The sequence below is a fragment of the Cimex lectularius genome, unplaced genomic scaffold (genome assembly GCF_000648675.2).
Source record: "Cimex lectularius strain Harlan isolate CLEC.00 unplaced genomic scaffold, Clec_2.1 scaffold172, whole genome shotgun sequence".
NCBI lineage: Eukaryota > Metazoa > Arthropoda > Insecta > Hemiptera > Cimicidae > Cimex > Cimex lectularius.
Genome location: NW_019392796.1, coordinates 325,555 through 351,551, shown reverse-complemented (window position 1 = coordinate 351,551; position 25,997 = coordinate 325,555). Strand labels below are relative to the sequence as shown.

Sequence of the window (25,997 nt, the reverse complement as noted above, 5' to 3'; positions counted from 1 at the left end):
ACATTATACTACAAGGGTAATAAAGTTTAGTGTATTTCCAATATTAATTCAACAACCCTATCTAAGCCCTTCACCCCCCCCCCAAAAAAAAAATCTACTCAATAGTTCGGAAAGCTTTACAAGAAAGTATATGGGGCAGTTCCCGTTCAACTTATCGTACGCATTACACAGCACTATGTAAATGTTTATATGGTTTTCATATTGTAAACTTTCAATGAAAACTGGTTAACTATATATGTTTTATTCACTATATATATAGAAATACAAAAATGGGCAGTTGGTCATGGCGACACCCTTGCCATAACACCAATTCGCGACAGTGATAAATTCCTCAACCTTAAAACAGTGCTAAATAAACGGTTGTCACAAGAATAGTTAGTTTTATATACTAATGGCATCGATTGCACGTAAGACAAAGATTGGGACATAACAGTTCATGTACCCATAAGGTCTGTTTTCAGGTTGTTTGAAGTCATTCCCATGTTTTTCATTTTTTGTGCTTGATGAATACCATAACTCGCCATTCCACTTGAGACAATTTAATGATCTACAACGTTTATTAATGAAGTCTGGAAAGGGGGACTCGGCGAGTGCACTTTCTGTATTATCGAGTTTCTTGACCCTTGTTTTGTTATGATCCTTCTGCTTGAAATTCAATTCCAAGGCTGTGAAATCTGTTTCAAAATTTGACGGAACAGGCAAGGAGGGAAATTAATTGTAGCATAAGTAAGATAATTGATAAAAGTGTAAAAATCATAAGTTGCTGAAGGTTACGACAAAATCCTTTTGAGTTCAGATCAACGGGCTCACCTAACTGCTAACTAAATAATTTGTAGGCGTGTTGCATTGTTTACTAAAACAAAAGGTTCTTTTTTTTTTGGGGGGGGGGATGCTTGCAAGTAACAAATAAAGTGATAAAATTTAAAGAAATGTAAAACTATGAAACATGAGGTTTCGTAGTGCAGTGGTACTTCAGAACCTGAAAAATCCACTGCCTTTGACTGAACTAACATTCTCCCAGACATATACATACAAATCATACGAAATTTGGCATATATTATTATTAATTTGTGGTTTATATATTGTGTTTAAATAATAAAATTGCACAGTTCTTTTTCGATTACTAGATGGATACCATGACCTATAAATAGGTATAGCATGCTGTATAAATGTCCAGTTTTTTATGTATATTCTCAGGATAGAATTTATTATATTTACCGAGATTGAGACAGGTGATATGGCTTGAAAGGTTGTATAGTAAAAGCCATTGTCACACGTTTGAACTTTTGGGTCCGTCCGTACTCGCTGTCTGTCCTTGAACGCCTAAACGCTTTTGTCTAGACCAAATACAAAACTAAACCTTCGCTGTCGTTCCATTAGTGCGAATTGGAAACAAGAATATACACAAAATTTCTGATATATAAATTCTCAGTGTGAAGATTTTTATATCTCCGATCGAGACTTACGAAACCGTTTGAAAAGTCAGAATTATTATCACCGGTTTGAACTTTTGGGTCCGCCCGGCCTCGCTGTTTGCCCTTGAACCCCCGTTCGTTCTCGTCAAGACAGATTGCCCAGAACAAAAAACCCCTTAAATCCGATTAATCCGATTGTATCTTTCCTATGGGGAAACGATCTAAAGCAATTATCAAACTTCTCGTAACGACTCGCAACCCCCCTAAGACTTAGTTTCATCCCTGACTTATTCACAATTGCAAGGAGTTGATGCAGGAGGAAATCAGTCAGGCTCAAAGTTCATTCAATCCCATATTCTTCGACGTCGACCCAACTTCATTTATAAATGATTGATTGGTAATTAAGTGGCGGCTAGACAAGCCCTCTGGATGGGCCTTCAAATCAATTATTTACTATTTGCAACATTGTTCTCACGCTTTCAAATAACGTATTTAGCCTTTTAGGTCATCCTCTGGCTTATTGGAGACGTCTGCGCCTTTTCGATCCCGCAATAAACAAATTTAATTTTTATGCGTTTATTTGTAACATATTTTATTTGAATTTCGATTTTATTGTAAAAATAATTATTGAAGTTAACTATTTTTCGCGGATCATGTCCAATTGTTCTCCAGTACAGGTTAATTTGGTTTTATATAAATAATAAAACAAATTGTCTTGATTTTTAATTAGATTTGAGATAACGACTATTAGAAGAGATTAAGAACGAGAGGTATAGAACATTTGTATTTCGATCATATGGTCCGCACATCCTCGCTTTTTTGGCATGCAGTCATCAGAGAGATTTTGCATAACATTTCCGCTACTTCAATTCATTGTATTTAATCTTTCAAATAACGTTGACGCTGTTCGAAAGCTTTTTTGTATAACGGATTTTGCCATTGACACTAAATTTCCAGGGAAGTTTCTAGCAGTTTCAGGGTGTAGTTGTATTTTATAAGCCTTTAAACAAATGTACGATTCACGTTATGGATTTTCTCTTCATTGCTGACGATAGTCCTAAGGTAAAAAGTAAACATTAATTACTGGGCGAATCGGGGCAAATTCAGGGTTAAATTGAGGACGAAAAGTGCCAGAAACTCTTAAGAGAAAAAAAACTTTCAGCTTAGCTTAGCCATTTTAGAAAAAACTAAAATATTAAAGTGTACTAAAAGCTATACTTTAAACATTAACATGTACATACTCATTATAACCATATTCTATGCCTGTCTCTAAGAGTTTTAGTTTTTAAATTGTATTTGCTTTCAGCCAAAGGGCCTGTTAACTTACTTGCAGCCTAAAGTTGCTTAGAATTTTCTCTAGTTTATTATTAAGTTAGTTAGTTATTATTAATTATGCAAAGAACGTCAGGCCACTTTTAAACAAAAACCGCTGATTTTTTTAAAATAATTCATAACATGTTCAATTTTTACAGTTGATCTATTTTCACTTTTTCATTATTATTACGATATTTTATATATGAACAACGTAAGTAAGAACTTTTAAAAATGCATATCAACTCTTAATATTTTTTTTCTTTCGTCTTAATAACTATTCCTAGGAGCCTGGTTTTATAAAAACTGCGAATTATAAAATGCAATTATAAAATTTTATTTTTTATTTTATTTTTAATTTTTTTAGTGAGTACAAATACTTTGATTGAGTCTAAAATTTCTAGCATTGTATAAATTCATTTTTTCACATCCTACATGTATTGTAAAATTTAAACGATGTTTATAAATCCCAGGCCCTGAAGATGATCTCAATAAAGGTCGAAACGTGGCGCGATAAAGAAAATTTTTTTCTAAACCTACGCCACACCAGACCGCATCTCACGATCCCTAAATAATCATTTATTATATTTCTTCATATGTAATTGTTTTTTAAATAGGACAATATCTACAACAAAAAACTTTTGTCTTTACCGCCACCCGTTAACAAGCATGCTATTCTTAACGTGTAGGACGCTATTTCAGATAACGTTCCGTTAAATCTGCGCATGCACACTTCAATCAATTTAGCGTTAACTTTCACGCTAACCCATTTATGTTTTAGTGGTCAATTGACCAAGTTAATCTTTCAATTAATTATTCTTTTTATGTAAGGTCTTGGTTGAGATAAAAAACGCTAACGTTAAGTAAAAGCTACCAATTGACGCTTTTCAACTTTATAATTTTGTAGTTTTCTATGTTCTTTCTTCAATAATAATAATTCCAGTGACAAAAGATTATCATATAACTTAAGACATCAGTACAATTACTTGTCATATCACACACAAGGCGGTTCTGATTCAGCTGAAAGTTCACCGTGCTTTTAATGTGGGTAGGCCAAACAGAAACTGCCAATGGAAAGATTAAGTTGTCTTTGGCCTCAATGGAAGCCGAATATGTAAATATTTCACCAAGGGGCCGGATCAAACACGATTCCCTAATTAATTTCGCATGAACGGGAGCGCTGTCCGCTCAAGAGGCTGGAGTTTCTAATTTGCCCTGCCGGCTCTTCAGGGTCTTCGTGTCCGCGCTCGGTTAAAATTCGAATAAGGCTCAATAAATATTCAAAACCTTTTCAGAGCTGGGTTGACGCAATGATGAGAAATCTAAAAAAAACATAAAACTAATAAAAAATAAAATAAAAATCGCGTAGCCGGAATGCAAAAGCCTCAAAGGGGAAAGGTCCGACAGGGAAATGGGGGAAGAAACCTTGTCACTTTCCTTGACCCCGTTGGAAAAATCCTTCACGGCCTTCTTTCTAAACTCAGGGGATAACGTGCCCTATCTGAGTCGGGGAAGATGGTTTTTATTTTGTGAATTATGGCATATTTAACGTTGGGTTTATTTTGTATTGCGCGATTCTCGTGGAGGAGATTTATTTTATTTCTCAGACCACCCGTCAAAGGAGATAAGCCTTTCAGCACTCCCATTTACCAAATGGACCAAATATACAAGAATTATTACGCCATCTTGAGGAAAGTCCTTAAATTTTCTTTTTAATTACCTACTAAATTAAAGAAAATTTCCCTGAACAGTTTTTTAAATTTAATTAGTACGTTAAATGGTTTGGCATCTCCATGCTTCATAATCGCTTAATTTGTTTGTCTGCTTCGGTGATTTCATGCTTCGCGACGAAGAACGCGTTCAACGCAATGAATTGGGGCTTAGAATTTTCTGATGACTACGCTGCAGCACCGTTCATCCGTATTTGATGAAAACTATATCGCTTCTTTTAAACAAGGATGAATTTTTGACGTAAAAGACATTTTGGTGAGTATTATAATGTTACAGTGAATTGTGAGGTCCATGTGGTCTGCAGTTTGATGGATTCGCCATATTCAGTATTGGGCCTGGCAGACAAAAATGGTCTGTAACGGCCAAATGAAAACAATGAAGTTTAATTTTTAAGATTATGAGAACCTTCTTAGCTGATTCATCATTAAATGCCCGATACACCAACTTGATTTAAACTCAATTCAGTACTGAACAGAGTTCAACTCAAAATTTGACGTTTTTCTAATCGTCTTGAACTGCGTATAAATAGTGATCCTGGTCCCAATTTAAACGGCCGTCGAGTTAACCGAGCGTGAGTTAAACGGATATCAGAGGCTACGTACATTTCATAATAATATAACCTGTATTCCAATTAATTATTATATTTATCTGAGGATTTTGATTGAGGTGAAAAATTAGTTCGAGCTGGATTCGAACCCACGACCTTCGGCCCAGTACGCTGCTCTAACCACTTGAACTATCGTGACTTCGTGAAGAGCGGCGTCGTATTGAGCCGAAGGTCGTGGGATAGAATACTGCTCGTGTCACAAATTTTTCATCTCAACCAAAAACATTAGATAAAATTAATAATTAATTGGAATAATTAATATGGTCAATTATGACCACTAAGCAAATATAGATTAATATAACCTATAACAATTAATTAAGGTTTTTAGTTGAGATAAAAAAGTCAATGGCACGAGCGGGATTCGAACCCACGATCTTCGGCTAGATACGCCGCTGTCCTACACTTGAGCTATCGTGACCTCGATTTGATTTGAAAACCATTGTTCTTATATATATTGGGTTGTCCGGAAAATAATGCAGGATTTTGGTATTAAACAAAAAAAAAGAAACTAGTTACTTTAAAGCAATGTTCTTTAATCAAAATNATATATATATATATAATATCTTAATTGTGTTTTTCTTTTTGTAAATGTGCTTCATTCGTCAAGTCGAGTCATCGTGAGGCCGATAAGTTCACAAAATTATGAATTTTGTGGCAAAGACCTTAATTGTGCAATACTGGATCCGGTAATTTCCATTTATTTGACAATAGAATGAATGTATTTTCCCTCTAATCTGTATTTCTTTTATATGTTTATTATATAAGTCGTCGTTTCCAAAAGAAGCAATGCTTTTGATAACATTCTACGAGTTTTAACAAAATTTTTCATTAGTTATCATAAATGCGAACTACATGTATGTCAAAGACGATACAAAGTTGGAAAGGGTCAATTGGTAACTTTACTTAACGTTAGCGTTTTTATCTCTACCAAGACCTTACATAAAAAGAATAATTAATTGAAAGATTAACTTGGTCAATTGACCACTAAAACATAAATGGGTTAGCGTGAAAGTTAACGCTAAATTGATTGAAGTGTGCATGCGCAGATTTAACGGAACGTTATCTGAAATAGCGTCCTACACGTTAAGAATAGCATGCTTGTTAACGGGTGGCGGTAAAGACAAAAGTTTTTTGTTGTAGATATTGTCCTATTTAAAAAACAATTATATATGAAGAAATATAATAAATGATTATTTAGGGATCGTGAGATGCGGTCTGGTGTGACGTAGGTTTAGAAAAACATTTTCTTTATCGTGCCAAGGTTTCGATCTTTATTGAGATCATCATCAGGGCCTGGGATTTACAACATTGTTTAAATTTAACAAATACATTTCTTCACTCACGATTTCTAAATAATTATCGACTAACGGTCACTATTCACCACACATAAATTTTGATGAAGAACAGGTGACAAATATATCCTTGAATTGGTAGGTATAATATTAGATATTGGTAGGTACACAAAGAAAGAAGGGGTTTTAGAACCAAACAAGATAATTTTCATTCATAAAACATTGTTGTATTCAAGAGATTCAGAATGTCAACAAAAATGTTGGCAGACATATTCTAAAAAAGAAAAAATAAGTACAAACACAAAATACTAACTACTAAAATAAAGTCCACGTTAATTGGTACAATAACCAACATAAACAATGAATAAACACGATTATTAGCTATAGTACAAACAGACTACAACCAGTTCTACCAACTACTGGGCCAGGATCAGGTGGTGCAACGCTCCCTTCCCAGAACTTGGTTCAAATGATAAACGCGTTCCAGTGAAAGTGGCTTTACTTCATCTGAGCGATAAAATGGCAAAATTGAGCACGTAAAAAGCTTGCGACGCCTACAGGGTATTTTATTCATTCGTCTTTTTTCCCACAGGATTTGTCAAAAACACAAACGACCACCTACCGTTGTAAATTTTACCTGCCTTAATTTTTTCGGACGATATTTCCGCTTCGGAGAATACCTAACATTTCGATGGGGGGGTGAAATAGCGGGTGGTTAAAAAGGGTTTTAGTTTCTACCTGTCTAATTTCTTTCCGCCTTGCTCCCCTCGCCTTAACTGTCTTAACACTCTTCTGGCAAATTTCATTTAATCTTTTTATAGGTTTACGTTATATTACTAAGTGGCGTTACAGTAAATTACAACCCTCACCAAGATTGGCAAAATCATTGCTGCAATTAGAGAGGGCCAAACTGAGAGGAGTGGTAGGACTACAAACCGGTCACTGGCATCTGAGATGCCACACACACACAATATGGGTATATACAACGATGATCCCAGTTGCAGATTATATAATGAGGAAGAGGAAACAGCCACCTTTATCATCTTCGAATGCGAAGCAACAGCTCAATGGAGATTTAACCTAACGTTTGGAAAAAACTTAGGGAATCGAATTGCAGCAGCGACAGTCAATGACCTGATACTTCTAAGGAGAAGGTTTAGGTCTATTGCACTGAACTAAGGACGGTACAATAAGCCAAAAGGTTAAAGTGCCTGGAGAGCACAAACCCCGCTTATACTAGTATGCTCTTTTACCATACCATACAGTAAATTACAAGATCAAACTAACACACAAACATGATTACTCTATCCACCATAATTACCCCATAGACGACTAAAAAGAATATGGATTAGAGACCTCTTGACTGATTAATATCATATTATTAATCCTGAGCTGCTGCCATTGGGTAGCTTTCTCTATAACGCCTGTACTAATGTCACAAATTGAAATCCAATCTACGGTTGCATTTACAACATATATGGTTGTGCATGAAAATGAAGTAAAAAACAAGTTGGCACTCAACGCTTAAAAATATAATAAAACCCATTATATTTAGTGGTCTATTGACCAAATTACTTCTTTCAATTGATTTATCTTTTTATGTAAGGTTTTGGTTGAAATGAAAAAGTCAGTGCCACGAGCGGGATTCGAACCCACGATCTTCGGCTAATTACGGCGCTGCTCGTACCGTAAAACGAAGTATAACATCACCAACATCTCCCCGTGGCCACTTCAGATCTCACCGTGAATCGAATCCTGATTACACGATATTTGAAAAATGGCAAAAAAGGAGGGAAAACTCAAAAGGTGGGATTGAGATAGGAATTGGTGTCCGAGTGGATCGATCATGATAGCTCAAGTGGCTCTACCACCTTTTGAGTTTTCCCTCCTTTTTGCCATTTTTCAAATGTCGTGTAATCAGGATTCGATTCACGGCGAGATCGTGGAGGTATCTAGCCGAAGGTCGTGAGTTCGAATCCCGCTCGTGGCACTGACTTTCATTTCAATGAAAAATTTACATCTATGATTAATTAATTGAAAGATATAATGAAACCGTTTTTCCCCAATGAAGTCGAAATTTCCAAGTGCCAATGCTATCTTATAATATATATTATCTTTATTGAATATCACACATCGACATCTTTTTGCCCATTATATAAAGATTTTTTTTGAATAAAAATAGCTTTCTTAATAGCTTTCTTAAGCAATTGGCTTTTATTTAAGTCTGTGATGACCAAGTGGTGATGTGCCAATGGTGAATGTTCTGATGATCCACTATCCTATATTTCCATCAGTCAAACATTTCTTTTTACCGAAGATTTTGTTTCAATGAAAAACATAGCCATCATTTAACGTCGGAAATGTTAATTCGTGTGATTTTTATACACCGTGTAATTGTATTCCCATGTTTTCACTCGACCTCGCGTATTTTTCCGTCTGAGCGTAGTAATTTATCGTCCTTTGTTTACCTTTTCCTCCTTGATAAGATTATCTCAAGAAGGCAAGTTTTTAATTAATTTACCACTTTCCATGTAAAATGTTTACAATTTTGATCCGATAGGAAAATTTCAGGCTCGTCGCTCGGACGGCGATAAAAGTGAAAGTTTCGCCATGTGACTTCTACATTTACGTCGCCTTTTGTAGACAATGGTGCGTCTTACAATGTTTTTGCCGTTTACCGCGAGGCTTATGTCTACTTTCTGTCGACTTATTAAATTATAAACGTTAAAGCTTTCATACATGGAAAGTTGGAGAAGCTGAGTTTGGTTTACTGGGCTTTCACAAAAGCCGCCTCAGGGTATGCATACATGGCAGATACTTTCTTCGATCTTCCTACTAATGGCCTAACCGAACCGCCCGCGAAAAACTAAGCGAGAGTTTGCGGACCCGTGATGGCCCGTTTTGATCGAACTATTAACAATGAAATCGGCAGATCGCCAACCCTACATGATTTACCTGAGAGATTTCATCGTAAACTAATATCTCACAAAATGTAGGTCGTATCAAGAAAACAAAGGTTTTATGAGGCAAAGATTAAAATTAATCTAAAAAATAAATCATTAAAGTTTAAGCTCTTACTCATACTCCCTCTGGTCTATATTTTCGTACTATTTTCCCGTTCATTCTGTCTCTCTCTCTCTCTCTCTCTCTCTCTCTCTCTCTCTCTCTGTCCCTCCCTCACCCTCTCTTTCTCTTCCTCGCCCTCTCACTATTTTTACCTCTCTACCTGTATCTTTCTGTCTATAGAGAAAAATAAAAGAGGGAGAATGAGAAACAAGGTGAGAAAGAAATACAATACGTATACAGAGATTTATAAATAGACAGAGATAGAGAAAAAAGAGAGTACAAGCCTCTTTCTTTTCTGTTTCTTTTTTCTATTGCTGAATACTCCTTGCACTCTCTTTTTTCTCTATCTCTGACTATTTATCTATCTCTGTACATCTGTTGTATTTCTTTCTCACTCTCCCTTTTATTTTTCTCTATCTATGTTTATCTAAATATGCTTTCATTAGTTTCTCCCTTTACATTTACATTTTTCCCATTACATTTTCTCTATATTTATCTATTTTTGCTGTTTTTAACTATTTAGGTGTTTATTACTTTATGCCGTCTGTTCGCTATCTATGTTTATTTAATGCGTGGTTTTTGTCCCTTTTTCATTTTCAAATTATCTCTTTGTATATCAGTAACACTGTTTATTTCTTTATCTCGCTTTTCTTTATGTATTCCATCTTCCTCTACTTGCCTCATTCTCTCATTATTTGTGTGTGTAATGTTCTATCTGCGTAAGTCTATACTCTTTTTCTCTTTCACCGTCGGATAGTAGACTTGTAGAATCGTTCTCTAATCTTAGTTGTAGCGACATATTATTAAACTGTTAAAGTTCGATTTTTGGCTTATAAAATTTAACTTAAACCATATTAGAAAATATTTTCAATATGCAACCCTTATTGCATAGTTTAATTAAATCAAGGTGTCTGATAAAAGGGGGTTGACATTTTTGTAAACCATAATCTAGGGGACAAACGATACGGTTTTTCAAGTTACATTTTGTTTAATGAAAATGTGGCAATTTAATTGTTTCGCTTTTTGATTTGTGAAAATAAAAATATTAATTTAACCGTGTCATTTATAATATATAAACTACGATATTGAGGATAAAGATTACACAATTTTTGGACAGGATGTGTTTTTAAATCTTTCAAATAATGTTAAACAAGAACGATCCGTTAGGAAAATTTAAGAGTTTTGGACTTTTTTTAATACGTTCGTTTTAGTTATATTAATTCCACGTATTAACTTGTTCCCGTTAAGTTTGTAGCGCCTTGATGTTTTTAAAACTACTCCATGGCAATGTTATTTTATATTGGATAGTTTTTGTCAGCGAGCTTTCTCCCTAACGGGTTTTGTTTGATAACAAACCTTGTACGTTATTACTGACCATTTTCTATTATCATCAAACCGATGGATACGGCGATTTATAAAATTGACTGTCGGCCGGTAATGCCAAGATGGATTATCCGGCGATTTCAATCGTGTTTCCCACGGGCGAGACCTTTGACAGGAGAGGATAGATAACACCGTGTCATACGGGTACGATTCATTTATGGAAATGAGATTCATAAATTGTTTAGCATGAGAAAGGGTCGCGCCTTCCCTAATTCAACGTACGACATTCATCCTTTTGAAAAAAACTAAGATTTGACGCGCGTCCTGCATCCATTCCGCTGTCCTGCGATCTTGCTCAACTACGTTTTATAATCCTCTTTGACCTTTCTCCTTTATTATATAATATACGAAGTTTTTCTTATTTAAATGTCATAAATAACAACTTGTTTCTTGGCCGGAATTGCTTCAAACATAAAGATAAAAAATTGTCAATAGGCTTCCCTGAAGATAATATCGAGTGCGGAAATTTCCCTAAGGCATGAGTGAATCGGGAAAAACTATAGATAAGTAGATTATATTTTACGTCAGTGTTTTCAAACATTTTTAGCCGACCTATCAACCCTTGTCAATAATACAACTGACATCAATAGAACCTGGACGCAAATAATTAACATGTAATGAATATTCAAAAGGATAATTATCATACTTTGTAGGTACTAACCTCCCGCTCGTTTTATCAAAAGGCATATTTAGCAAGCTCATAAGCATGATACTCCTTTAAAAAATGGTTTTTGTTATAAAGTGCATATTTTGTAAAACTTTAAGAAGAACTTTAATGGGGTTGCGACCGTTTTTCAGGCCAAAAAATTCATTTTTTATTATTAAACTGTATCTTTCTTCTGCACAGAATGAAACTGTTCCTATGGTACGGTGAGCTTTGAAAGTGCTTCAAATAATTTTTGCAAGATGATGAACAATAGGATCCATTGGGGGCGTCGGTGGCCGCAACGGTTTAGGCGTTGACACGTCGCTCATCACTGTAAGGTTAAGGTCTCGGGTTCGAATCCAGCGGCCCCGCATTTGAACCCCACGTACTTACATATGGTTTTTTTTTTGTTTTTTTTAAACACCGGCGCCTTAAGGGTTGATATGACCTCTGCTGATGCAAACCCTCGTTTTTAAAAAATAAAAAATAAAAAAAATCCAATAAGGTTCATAGACAAGTTGTAGAGAATTCGCATAAAGAAGTTTCATTTTCATTGTAATCGGTTTGCTTTAGAATTTCAAAAAAGCCTACAAAAAATGAGACGAAATACAGACATCCACTGAAGATAGTTAGAACGTTACTACAATAATCGTTTAATCAAATCATAACAGGGATATAAGCTGGGAGAGGCACGTTACTTCATCATTATTCAAGGAGATGCAATAATAAAACGAACAGTGACTTTATTGAAACGACCATTTTTCGTCCGAAAAATGATTTTTTTTATTAACCTACTTTTTTATGGAATGAAACTGGTCCCACGAGATTTTAAGCTTTATAAGTGGTTTAAATAATTTTTTGAAAGTGGCTGCTTTACAACACTATTGTTTATCCAAATGGACTGGAAGTGTGTGGTTGAGCTAAACATGCAACATCCACCGCATTAAAACTGCCCAATCCTACGAAAAATCCTTGATGCTACATTTTATGTATCGAACCTAACTACATGTACAGGCTGAAATATTCCTTCGTTCAAGATGAAATCCATTAACGTTACCGCAAATGTCACAAAACCCTCCCAACTACTGTAAATCAACACTTCAGAAACTTCGCGTCCCGACGATTCCCTCGAACTTACCTCGCCGACTGGAGAGACACTGGCCGCGAGATCTCCTAGGAAGTGATGGTGACCATAGTGAAAGTGATGATGACACAAATATTAATTATACAAACAATATGTTAGTATCATTGGAGTAATACCAATTTTTTTCCACTCTTGCTTATAATTTTTATATTGGTATATATTTTCTTCCTCATTGTTAATTGTGACCTACTTGAAGGTGGTTATAATGTACTATAAACTTTTAAAAAACTTGCTAATCGGGTCTATCTCGCCATGATGAACTTTACACGCCATTCTTTGCGATGTTGAAGACTCCTCTTTTATGTTTATTCTGTATCAAAAAATTATCTTCCTAACTAAAACGTAACGACTCGCTGGTGCAAGACGAGTTGATTTGTTTATGTTTTTACGGCGCAGTTGGGTGGCATTGGGTAAAACAGTATAGAATTTTTTCAAGATTCGGTACACTTTTCTAAAAAACTATTCACCATATTTAAATTATTCTTTGTTTCATTTTGAAGAGGAATAATAGGCAAACAATCGCAATGAGCAGGTTCTGTACAAAGGAAAATCCAAGAAATAATTGTTTTTTGTCTAACAAAAAGATATAAAATTTTGTCACAATTTTAAGTCTAATGGTTAATCAGACAACTCAGGATTAATATAACTAAGCAAAACTTTTATTTTTAATTTAATTGTTCATTTTAAAATCATGCAATTGTATTCCATTATTTCGAGTACACGATAAATAAAATTAGTTTCCCTGTTATCAAAAGCGTAGTGTTATGTTTTGATGGCGTCATGGTAAAAGTATTTCAAACTTTTAATCGAAAAATACTTCAATCTCCATTTTTTTACTTTAACCTCAAAGTTTTTTGTTTAAATAATTTTCCATTGACCGGAATAAACGGTAATACGTCGGCGAGTATGATTGGCCCTTGAATCATTTTGCCTCGTCCGACTAAATATCGAGCCTTGCGTCGAATCGAGGACCTACTTGATTTGAAGGACACAAAAAGCTTGATTAATGATAATCTGAACGGTTGCGTATTTGGATGAAAAGATCGTAACGTCTATGTTTTGTAACATTTTTCTTCCTGGACCTTTTTATCGATAGTTAAACTAAGGTCTATTCCGATTAGTTAATAGTCATTGTTTTTCATTCAAGTAGATTTTCCAAGCAAGGAGGATATTATTTTAAATTATGAAACGGCGTGCTTTCTTAAGACCATACTTGATGAACTGGATGTCTTGCGATATGAGATTTCGCAGTTTTAGTTGTTAGCTATACGTGGTGTATCAAATTCTATAGTACACCCATTTAATTCGGATAACTTTAGCAAACAAAATAGTCTTATTCACACCCCTAGCAAGTTAATTTAGGCTAGGGATCGCGTGGTGGTAACAGATTTAACATAACTTTCTCATCTAGCTGGGAAATGACACTAACTTTATTATTTTAAATGAGAATCTCATATTTTTATTGTACAATTCGATTCTAGAGCTTATTTTATGCCATCTTTTTGTTACAAAAATCATACCCCTCACAGGTCATCCGTCGGGCATAATTAAGAAATGGTCGATTCTATTTACATTTTCTTTTCAGTGGCATAAAATAAGCTCTAGAATCGAATTGTACAATAAAAATACGAGATTCTCATTTGAAATAACAAAGCGATTCCCAGGCAAAATTAACTGGGGGTTTGTGTAAGACCATTTTTGCTAAAGTTAATAGTTTCCGAATTAAATAGGTGGACTACAGAATTTTGGGGTTTGTATAAGACCATTTTTACTAAAGTTAATAGTTTCCGAATTAAATAGGTGGACTACAGAAGTTGATATACCCTGTATGTTATCCTGTATATATCTCAACAAGAAGGGAAAATTGATAAAGGTGTGGTTGAGATGGGAAGTTAGTGTCCGAGTGGATCGAGGTCACGACAGCTCAAGTGGTAGAGCAGCGGCGTTTCTAGCCGTATTAATTATACTTTTAATCTGAAGTCTTGGGTGAAATGAAAAATTCGTTTCACGAGCTGAATTCGAACCCACGACCTTTGGCTTAATCTGATCTTTCGCTCGTACTTTTAAGCCGGCAGCCATTCCAGCGTCTGGATCTATTACCGATTCTCCCCTTTTATACGAAAACTAAGTCGACTTCCTAAAAATGCTAGCCTCTTATTTGTACCTCAGGTTATCAATTACAGAATAGAATATACAATACATATCATTACCTCAAACATAGAAATCTGGTTAGATTCATTGCCCCAGAGTACTCGATATTCCTGGGGGCGGGGTTAAGCAAAGACATCCATTCTCGCTAATAAATTACATTCACTCCTATAAATTAACATAAGCATTCAATACATTTAAAAATCTCGATAGCCCTGAAGTACCGGAACCCACTGCTGTGCCCCAGTGCATAGATCCGATGATGTGCCCAAATATTGTCTATATACATTATGTTTAGTAATGTGTGGTGATTAGTGACCGTTAGTCGAAGATTATTCGTGAGATACTTTCAATGAATATAAAAAATATATTTTGCATTGTATAAATTTTTTTCCACATCCTACAGATTGATCCTGTTAAATTTAAACAATGTTTGTAAATCCCAGGCCCTGAAGATGATCTCAATAAAGATCGAAACGTTGGCACGATAAAGAAAATGTTTTTCTGAAACCTACATCACACCAGACCGCATCTCACGATTTCTGAATAAAAATTATGTTTAGCGATATAATTAACCAAATTACTTCTTTCAATTAATTATTCTTTCTATGTAAGGTCTCGGTTTAATTGAAAAAGTCAGTGTCACGAGCGGGATTCGAACCATTCGAAAAATGGCGAAAAGGAGGAAAATTTGCAAGGTTGAGATGGGGGAGTTGGTGTCCGAATGGATCGAAGCCACGATAGCTCAAGTGGTTACAGCAGCGGCGTATATAGCCGAAGGTCGTGGGTTCGAATCCCGCTCGTGACTCTCAACCAACACTTTAGATTAAAAGTATAATTAATATATGTTAATTATCTCATTTTTGTTTTATAATAAAGCAAGGTGATAGAAAAGAAAATCGTGTATTGTAACAAATACATAACTCAGTCTGTATTTTCTGTGAATATTAAAAGGATTAAATGTAATGGATATGTCGGATTTGAGATTGGACGACCAAACCAGGCTGAGATACTCGATCTTGTATAATTTGTTTTTTCCACAGGGAAATTTGCTCCCGAATACTCCCTCCGCTCTCTTGTGATTTAATATTACGGTTAGACATCGAACCCGGATCGTGATATATATTTTTGACATCAGCTGTTTCAAAAAAGTCATCCTCCTCGTCTCCGCCCTGGCAGGGTGTCGCGTGGAAGATCCGAGTTCCTGGACCGTATCCAAATAGGAAGCGGTCGAATACATTTCAGGGTTAGGCGAACTTCCATAAATCACATTGGCTTCCTTAAGAAGGAAGCGTTACGATATTTTACTGGGACCTGGGCCAATGAGGGTAGTAAAGGGAGATTTTGGTTGGTGGTGGGGTACGCCAATAAAAGCTACTTGGCCAATAAACGATGAACCAAGAAAACAAATTATCCCCGAAGGGGCGAAAGCTTTGTTACGACCCACGGTTTTCCATTAGAAACGTATTTACCTAAGGGTAGTTAATACTTAGGTTCTTTCATATTATCCGAGTTACATGGTAAACTTAGTGTATAAAAATCCTGAAGATAATTTTTTTATCTGGCCTTGATTTAAAAACAGTTCGACCCCCCTTCATCACTGTGGTCCGTCTGTTTTCACTTAATTGTATTAACAATTAGAAAACTGTGTATTAGCTGGTTTAAGTATGATAAAAATCCGTTTTATATTTTATAATTTAAGATCATGTTATGATAAAAGATAGAAAAAAAACCGCCCAGGAAACCCGACGAGAATAGGTGGACCGGATGATCAGGGTCGACCAAACTACGATGGAACTGTGAAAAACACAGAAACGCAGATGAATTTACACTGTTGGCTAAACCAGACAAAAGACCTCTCAGTCCGAACAAAATTAATCATCATTAGGTCACTAATTAATACGAAATTCAACTCGAACTATAAAAAATTATTATTAACGATTTTTTATAATGTAAGAAATTCAATTGTTAATATATGTAATAACTTTTTATAGCTCGAGTTGAATTCCATATTAATTAGTGACCTCGTGATGATTAATATCGTTTGGACTGAGAGGTCTTTGGTTTAGCCAACAGTTCAAATTTAAAAATATCCTTTACTTATTATCTTTACAAAAAAAGATTGTGTGTAAAAAAACCATCCAAAATCGTGAAACTGTCACAGAAAAAGCAAAATGCCAAAATCTCGAAAAAGGACATGGAGAATGGATCAGGGCCGATGAAATTACGTTCAAAATGAGGTTAACTCAAAGAGAGACACACAAGTTAACAACCAAACAACATAAACTACAAATTATTATTATTATTAGGTATTTAATTGCAAACACACATAAAAAGAAAGATACAAACTGGAAAATAAGACTAACGATAATATCCATGATCAGAATGATCGTCGGTGGAGTCGTATTTATTTCTTTACCTGATATAAAACAATATAAAAGTACAAAACTGTTAAATTCACTAGTTTTCGTCGTCCGACTTATCAAATGGATGATAGGAAGTTAGTGTCCGAGTGGATCGAATTCGCGATAGCTCAAGCGGTAGAACAGCGGCGTATTTAGCCGAAGGTCATGGGTTCGAATCCCGCTCGTGACACTGACTTTTTTTATCTCGACCAATACCTTACATAAAGATTAATTAGTACAAAACTGTGTTGAGCACCTAAATAATATTGCATTTAACATAATAATGTTTGAATTTAATTTACGCTAAACGAAGTTATTGCAATAAATAACTTATTGTCTCCTGTCAACCAATATCGTGAATTATTATTAATATTATTAATTAATAAATATTAAAAATTATTTAAATTGTATCGTTAATTTTTTTATCATAGAAATTCAAGTGTTAACAGTAATTATTACGTAGGTTTTAGAAAAACATTTTATTTATCGTGCCAACGTTTCGATCTTTATTGAGATCATCTTCAGTGCCTGGGATTTATAAACATTGTTTAAATTATACAAATACATCTAGGATTTGAAAAATGAATTTATACAATGCTAGAAAGTTTATATTTAAAAAAACTGAATTTATACAATGCTAGAATATTTTAGATTAAAAAAAACATAGCATTGTATAAATTCATTTTTTTTAATCTAAAATTTCTAGCATTGTATAAATTCATTTACATACACCAGTTAGGCATACAGTTAAGGTTGTCACTAATTTCATTAGGAATTTCACTCCATATATGTTGCAACGCGGCACTCAGTTGTTGCAGGTCAACTGGCTGCGGATGGTGATCAAAAAGCCTTCTCTTCTGCAACCCATCCACCATATGATCAATGGGATTGAGGTTTGGAGACAATGGAGGAAGGAGCAGATGGGAAATTCCCAAGTTTTCTGAACACTGAAAAACAACTCTGCCTGTATTAGGTCTTGCATTGTCATCCAGAAATTGAAAATCCCTGCAAATGAGAAGACCTGGTTTGAGGGATGTATTCCTCGATAATTTCTTGGACATAGCGGATTACGGAGAGGTTGTCTTTAACAATATTGAATCAAGTTCTTCCTACAGTGTAAATCCTGACCAAACTGCACCGCTTCCTTCAAACTGCTCTGAAGGGAGCAGGAACTGGGGCATTATATGCTCCCTTATTCTCGGTAGACTCTTCGGCGCCTGCTATCACATACAGTCAGAAACGCGACTCATCAGTAAACATAACAGCATTCCAATTGGTGTTCTCTTCAAGGCTCTCGATGCACCATAACCGACTGAGTTGTTCGTCGCGGGCTGTTTCTGAAAGTTATCTCAATTACGAATCGTTTATGTTGATTGTCTTGCCAAAACATCTTGTACTTCATTTAGTCATTCTTTTAGCGGGCACTATAAAAAGGGTTCCGTCTTGCAGCAGTGGCAATATTTCTGTCCTCCCTTAGCGTCGTAATGCGCTGGATATATTCACTACCAGGCTTCCTATCGGCACTTCCAGGCTCTCGGAATCGGGCTAAAGCCCAGGGAATCCACGCTCTGAGTCAACTGCCTCTGCGATATCCACTTGCGGTGACCTTGATGACTCATTCTGACAATAATATTGTGAATTTCTGGTTCATTATGATGTCTTTCCATGGTTAAAGAGAATACAACTGAATTAAAATGGAGAAAAGGTGTTCGTTTACAAAATGAATAATCTTTACGTTTAAGTAAATCCTTTATTAAAAATGATTATTAAAATTTGTTTTTGGTTTGTATGTTATATTTAGTACCAACTAACAAGATTATATCGGTTAATTTAATTAAAATAATAGAATAAGAATAAATTGCAAATATCCCTATTCATTTTTGTGCGGTTTAAATACACAACCAGCAGATTGTAATTTTTTAATCTGATTGAAAAACTATATTATATGATCATCAACTATATTATTTGATATTACAAGATTAACGCTCGAATTGAAATAACTTGTATCCTGTGTCTGCTTTAAACAGCGGAATAAATTTAACTTATCGACTTTACTTATTATCTTTAAAAATAAAGTATGTGTAAAAACATTAACATTTTCAAAAATCGCCACCGAATAACACAAAGTGCTGAAATCCTATCCGAAAACACATCTAGAATAGGTGGACCAGGATGATTAGCGATGACCAAGTACTTTCTGAATATGCTTCACAACCAAACGGACTATAAACTGTTGTCATTGAAAAATTAATCCTTTTGCTGTTATAACCGATTTTGATGTGAAATTAAAAGACTAAAAGTACTTATCGTACTTCTTGAGTTGTTTTAAAAATAGGTATATTCTTTTTTTTCATTAATTATGCAAAGAACGTCAGGCCACTTTGAATCAAAAACCTCTATGATTTTTTTTAATAATGTTAATGTTCAATTTTTACACTTGATTATTACGATATTTTATATATGAACAACGTAAGTAAGAACTTTTAAAAATGCATATCAACTCTTAATAATTTTTTTCTTTCGTCTTAATAACCATTCCTAGGAGCCTGGTTTTATGAAAACTGCGAATTATAAAATGCAATTATAAATTTTTTTATATATTTTTTTTTAATTTTTAATTTTTTTTGTGAGTACAAATAGTTTGATTGAGTCTAAAATTTATAGTATTGTATAAATTCATTTTTTCACTTCCTACATGTATTTGTATAATTTAAACAATGTTTATAAATCCCAGGCCTGAAGATGATCTCAATAAAGGTCGAAACGCGGCATGGTAAAGAAAAACCTACGTCACACCAGACCGCATCTCACGATCCCCAAATAATCATTTATTATATTTCTTCATTATATTTTTTTTGTAATTTTTTTTTTACGAGGGTTCGCAACAGCAGAGGTTATATCAACCCTCGGGGTGCCGGTGTTTTTGAAAAAAGCGCATTTGTAAGTATGTCGTGTTCGAATGCAGGGCCGCTGGATTCGAACTCGTGAACTCGGGACCTTACAGTGATGAGCGCGGTGTCAACGCCTAAACCGTTGCGACCACCGACGCCCCCATTGGATCCTATTGTTCTTCAACTTATAAAAATTATTTGAAGCACTTTCAAAGCTCGGAATAACATAGGGGCTTTTTTTACGCTCGCCTTTTGTACATTTTGCGGATAGACCATTTTATCAATGAAATTCTTCTTTCACCTTTACTAATTTTTAACAAAAAGATACTATAGTTAAATGGTTTAAACTTGAGTTATAAGGTCAATTTTGCATTAATCAATGATGTAATGGTCATTAATATAATCCAGTTTGGAACAAGTTGCACTCGTCTTGTTTAGTCAACATTTTATATCGAAAACTCAGCGTTACCGATTATCGTTTTGGAAAAAAGTTGTGAGTGTAACAAAATGGGAGTTTTTCCTTTTTAGTAAACAGAAGACATGTCATCCATTTTCGTCTTGCATCAGTGTTATTGTTGTGCGACTTGAATTCTCCAACTTGGATGAATCACTGTGTAAACATAAACAATGGTCGTGGCTTTCCGGCCGAATATCGTTTTTATAGTAGTTTCCGAGGCTTTATTGGAAACGGGTGTTAAATCGAAACGGGTCCGTTTGGTCAAACGTGGTGAAGCTGGGGGGGTTTCTGTGGCTAATCCTGTAAAAGCAGAAATCAATTATGGCTGTATTTCAGGCCTATCATGAATTAATTGCAATGAACACCTTCCATAGCCATGGGTTTTGGGTCGTTTTACTTTTTAAACTTCTCATAATAAATATTTATAGAATCGTGAAATCCGATAAAGCCAATGTGCACCATTTAAAGAATTAAAATATTAAATTTAGCAATTAATTTATTTCTATAAAGAACGTTGATTAGAAACCAATTCCTATTTCATTTCCTTTTTTATTACATTTCCATCGCAGTCAACAAACGCGTCTGACTAGATATTTAGAATTTACGATTGTTTGGAAATCGTGAGATGCGGTCTGATGTGACGTAGGTTTCAGAAAAACATTTTCTTTATCGTGCCAACGTTTCGATCTTCATCGAGATCATCTTCAGGGCCTGGGATTTATAAACATTGTTTAAATTGTACAAATACATGTAAGATGTGGAAAAAAGTGAATTTATACGATGCAAAAAAATATTTTTTGTATTCGATCAAAGTATTTCTACTCAGAAAACAAACACTTTGAGTGAGTGGAAATACTTTGATTGAATATAAAAAATATTTTTTTGCATTGTATAAATTTACTTTTTTCCTCATTCCACATGTATTTGTAAAATTTAAACAATGTTTATAAATCCCAGGCCCTGAAGATGATCTCGATGAAGATCGAAACGTTGGCACGATAAAGAAAATGTTTTTCTGAAACCTACGTCACATCACACCGCATCTCACGATTTACAAATAATCATACACTAACGGTCACTAATCACCACACATTTCGAATTTACTTTTACAACGTCATTCATCATCGAAAATATGAGGATCTGGATTGATCATGGAAGATCTATTAATACAAAGATTTTTAGATAAATATCAAACTTTAGACCTTTAACACTAGATCCACTAGATCACTGAGCATTATAAAAAGTCTATCCCATAAATCTTTTTTATTTTGTACCGACTCAATTAGATCTGTGCAGAAGCTCAAGAGAAAACCCTTCGTCGACGTCTCTAGAAAACAAAATAAAAGAACAAAAAAAAAGGATCGACACAGTTAGGAAAAAGGTCGTGTTGGCGTGAGTTCCCGAGCACATAGGTAGACGGGAAAGAAGCAGGCAGGGCGATGCTTCCTGTACGCCCAGCGAATTTAAAATGTTATAAAAGAAGAATGGAGAAACCGCGCGTCCGGAAAAATAGAAATAATCGTGTCCAACTGTGCCAGTTTAAGAAAGACGGCTGTCCCTGACCCGTGGGGACGGGGTGAAAAGGGAAAAGGTCTTACTGACAAGAGAACGCATAGGTCATACAAGAAAATACATGGGTGCCTACGCAGTCTCTTTCCGATCATAAAATTATGCAAGGATATAACAACAGTCGGGACTTTTCAATTGTAAAAGGCTTCAACTGTACAGACAATTAATTATTCTTTTTATCTTGGTTGAAATGAAAAAGTTAGAATCATGAGCGGAATTCGAACCCACGACCTTCGGCCGAATACACCGCTGCTCTAACCACTTGAGCTATCGTGACTTCGATCCATTCGGCCACCATCACAACCTACAACCTTTCAAATTTTCCTCCTATTTGCCATACAGACAATATTTGGGCACATAATCGGATCTGTGCACTGGAGCACGGCAGTGGGTTCCGGTACTTCAGGGCTATCGAGATTTTTAAATATATTCAGTGCTTATGTTAATTTATTAGAGTGAATGTAATTTATTAGCGAGAAAGGATGAGGTTGCTTAACTCCGCCCCCAGGATTATCGAGTACTCTGGGGCAATGAATCTGACCAGATTTCTATGTTTGTAGTAATGATATGTATTGTACATTCTATTCTGTAGTTGATAACCTGAGGTACAAATAAGAGGCTAGCATTTTGAGGAAGTCGACTTAGTTTTCGTATAAAAGGAGAGAATCGGTAATAGATCTAGACGCTAGAATGGCTGCCGGCTGAAAAGTACGAGTGAAAGATCAGATTAAGCCAAAGGTCGTAGGTTCGAATCCCGCTCGTGAAACTAATTTTTCATTTCACCCAAGACTTTAGATTTGGGGACCGCGGTAGCCGAGTGGTTAGCATGAGAGACTCTCACGCCGCGGTCGTGGGTTCGATTCCCACCGTCGCCTCTGGCCCTTTTTTCCCGATAACCCCCAATTTGAACACTCAAGAATTCGTACTATGGCTAATATGCAAGATCATAAGGCCAATAAAAAAATATTTAAAAAAAAGATTAAAAAGTATAATTATGACTACTAAATATATGTAATTTTATATTATATATTTTTTAGATATATATATTAAATATATTTTTTACATTTTATAATTATAACAGTAAAGCCTAACTTTTAACTATCAATTAAAAGATCATTACAAGATTTTACCATTGAAATAATTTATGATAAAATTATCAACAAGCGTGACCTCAGTTGATTATCTCGGACAAAAGTTGAAAGTTGCTTATTTCACACACACAGTTTACGAATCAAATAGCACAGATATACAATTGTAAATCATCAGTGCGTTTTCTTGTTTTTGTTGTTTACGTTATTAATGCAGTAATTATAAAGTAATAGCGAAGCGTAATTAATCAAAAGGTTGAACAAAACATCAGCGCTTTGGAAAATGCCAGGGGGCAATTTGTGTGCGATAGGCTTTACATGAAATATCATGGTTCAAATATCTCGGGTCTGTGTGCCCGATATGTTTAAATAAATAATAATAATTTATAAAGGGCATTGGATTTTTTTTCCTATCGGCTTGATCCGTGTTTTACGTGAACTAGGCAATGACCTGACTTTTCAAGGCTTTTTCAAACTTGCTTGTGTTTTCGATTATTGAGTTCAAATTCGTATTTATGAGACGAAATTGGATAAAGGGAAAAGGCTTAAAATCATGAGAGGTTATGGACTGAACGAGGCACTAGTAAAATTGATCGTAAAACCTAATTTAGCCTTGAGGGGCCCCAGCGAATTATTCTAAACTGACATCGTTACTCTTGATATAAGGCCACCTTAAATGAATTTCGCTCTCGACCTCTTTTTTTTCCCACCAATTCATCGAAGTTAAATAAAGCGGCATAAATCCAAATTATTTCCATTCAACATACGAGTACAAGGGCAAAGATTATATTTTTAGTCTTATTTTCCCACTTGAACCCTTTTTAAACTACTTCTCCAATTTTTTCAAACCTAGTATTTCTGGATATATTTTTATCACTCCTCCCTCACATCCTTAACACTTTTTCTGGACGTTGACACTCTAGGATATCTGTTTGCCAAGCATACAGAGATGCGATATTGCTATTTGTTCAACACTTAATAGAAACGTTTAGGTAATTTTTATAAAAAAAATTTCAAATTAGTGGCCTAGAATTTTCTGCCTGTTACGTTGATATCTGGTAAGGAATGTTTGTAAAATATTAAATAAATAGCACAAAGACCTGAAAGAATGCAGATGAATAGTGAGATAAGGAATATAACTACCAATTTGTATTAAAAAAATCTTTATGCTTAATTGTAATAAATTTCAATTGATTCCTGTAATTTTCTTTCAATTATCCTTCAATTATTTATAAAATCTCTCATGGTTAAATTAATTTAATATCGAGGTCAATCTTGGAATATAGAACGTGAAATTTATTTATCAAAAAAAATTTTACGTCATTTTCATAGTCTAGTATATTTTTAAACTTGACTAACATTTAACCCTATAGTGTATAAAGCAAAATTACAATAATTTTTAAAAATTTAAACCGACATTACACGCCGTGGTACATCGGAAAACCTCCCAAATAGAACTGTTTTTGGCGTTACTGGCATTTACCGCCCTGGTCACATCTCCCTTGATCACCATGCTGAAAAAAATATCCATCTGTTTTTCTTCTGATCTGAAACATTGGTTTTTGGCCTGATTTTGTCACACGTTTCCGTGTGGAAATTCATAGGATTCCCGTGAATATTTCTCTTCTCCCATTTAGGATAGGGTTTTTTGAGTGTGTGGTTTTTACGTTTTCTTTTACGGGTGGTTCTACTGGATGTAGTTATGGATTGAGGTTTTGTCGTATGCATTTCAGATGGTGCTGTGAATTCGAGTGTAAGCTAATTTGAGCTAATTTTCGATTTATCATACATCAATACATAAAGCTATGACCATGTTAATTTAATTATACATTAAACCTTTCACGTGTTCAAGGTCGTACTTTAACGTTGTCCAGTACTAATTGTACGTTTTCAACATGGACTAAATCTCTAATTAGGTTTTCGTCTTTCTAGGATTTTCCTCAGATTGGTTTTTGAATGAAAGTTAGAGTGATGAATGAGAATACAAGTTGATATACAATTGAAACTGGTAAAAACAGGGAATGTGGACGAACACAAAAAATTGGCACTTCGACTTTTATTTTACGAAAACCAGACTGCTAAAAAAGACTAAGCGTATCGATTTATTTTTATCAACTTTATATCATTCCTGAACACCCATGATCAGAAATGATGAAATGAAAAAAAAAACTTTGTTTCTCATTGAATACCGTTTAGTTTTAAGTAGAAAGGAATTTTTAATTAGAACAAATATAACTTTTACCTTTAATTATAAACCGTTTTAATTAATATTTTTTCTGAAAAAGAGAAGTGTAAAATTCGTATTTCTGTAAAAATTAAAATTTCTTGATTCACTACTTGGCCATGTACAGACGATTTTATATAGGTTCACCATGTTCTGTAGCATGCCTCAACCCTTCCTTCAAATCTTAAAATTAAATAAATTACTTTAATTAATTATTTTGTCTGTTCCAGCGCTGCTTACGACACGGTGACAAACCAGAACGTGGCGATTAAGAAACTTTCGCGGCCGTTCCAAAATGTTACCCACGCCAAGAGGGCCTACAGGGAGTTCAAGCTCATGAAACTTGTCAACCATAAAAACGTGAGTAGCAATTACACTTTGAATTTATTTCTCAGACGAAAAATAATTTTCTTACGTTATATTAAATTTAGCGTCGATTTCCATTAAAAAATTCGAAGTTATGAATAAGAGAGAGAGGAAGTAAAAGATGCTAAGCTCTGGCTTTGTAATCTTGAATTAGGGGAGTAATTTTACGGACGAGCCACACTGAAATAAAATTAATCTCCCTTAAAAGCAAGATTAATTAAAATTACTAGGTGTTCTTTCTCTCTCTCTCTCTC

At 34.8% G+C, this 25,997-nt stretch overlaps 1 protein-coding gene across 5 annotated transcripts in view; it reads left to right on the top strand.

The window, feature by feature from the left end:
• The window catches only part of LOC106665032 (stress-activated protein kinase JNK), a 383,087-nt gene that overhangs the window by 334,078 nt on the left and 23,012 nt on the right, over positions 1-25,997 (top strand). For all 5 annotated transcript variants that reach the window (XM_014391180.2, XM_014391181.2, XM_014391185.2 and 2 more), the window contains one exon: positions 25,608-25,737. In XM_014391180.2, coding sequence (XP_014246666.1) covers positions 25,608-25,737 — 130 coding nt within the window. The remainder of the gene's footprint in view (positions 1-25,607; positions 25,738-25,997) is intronic.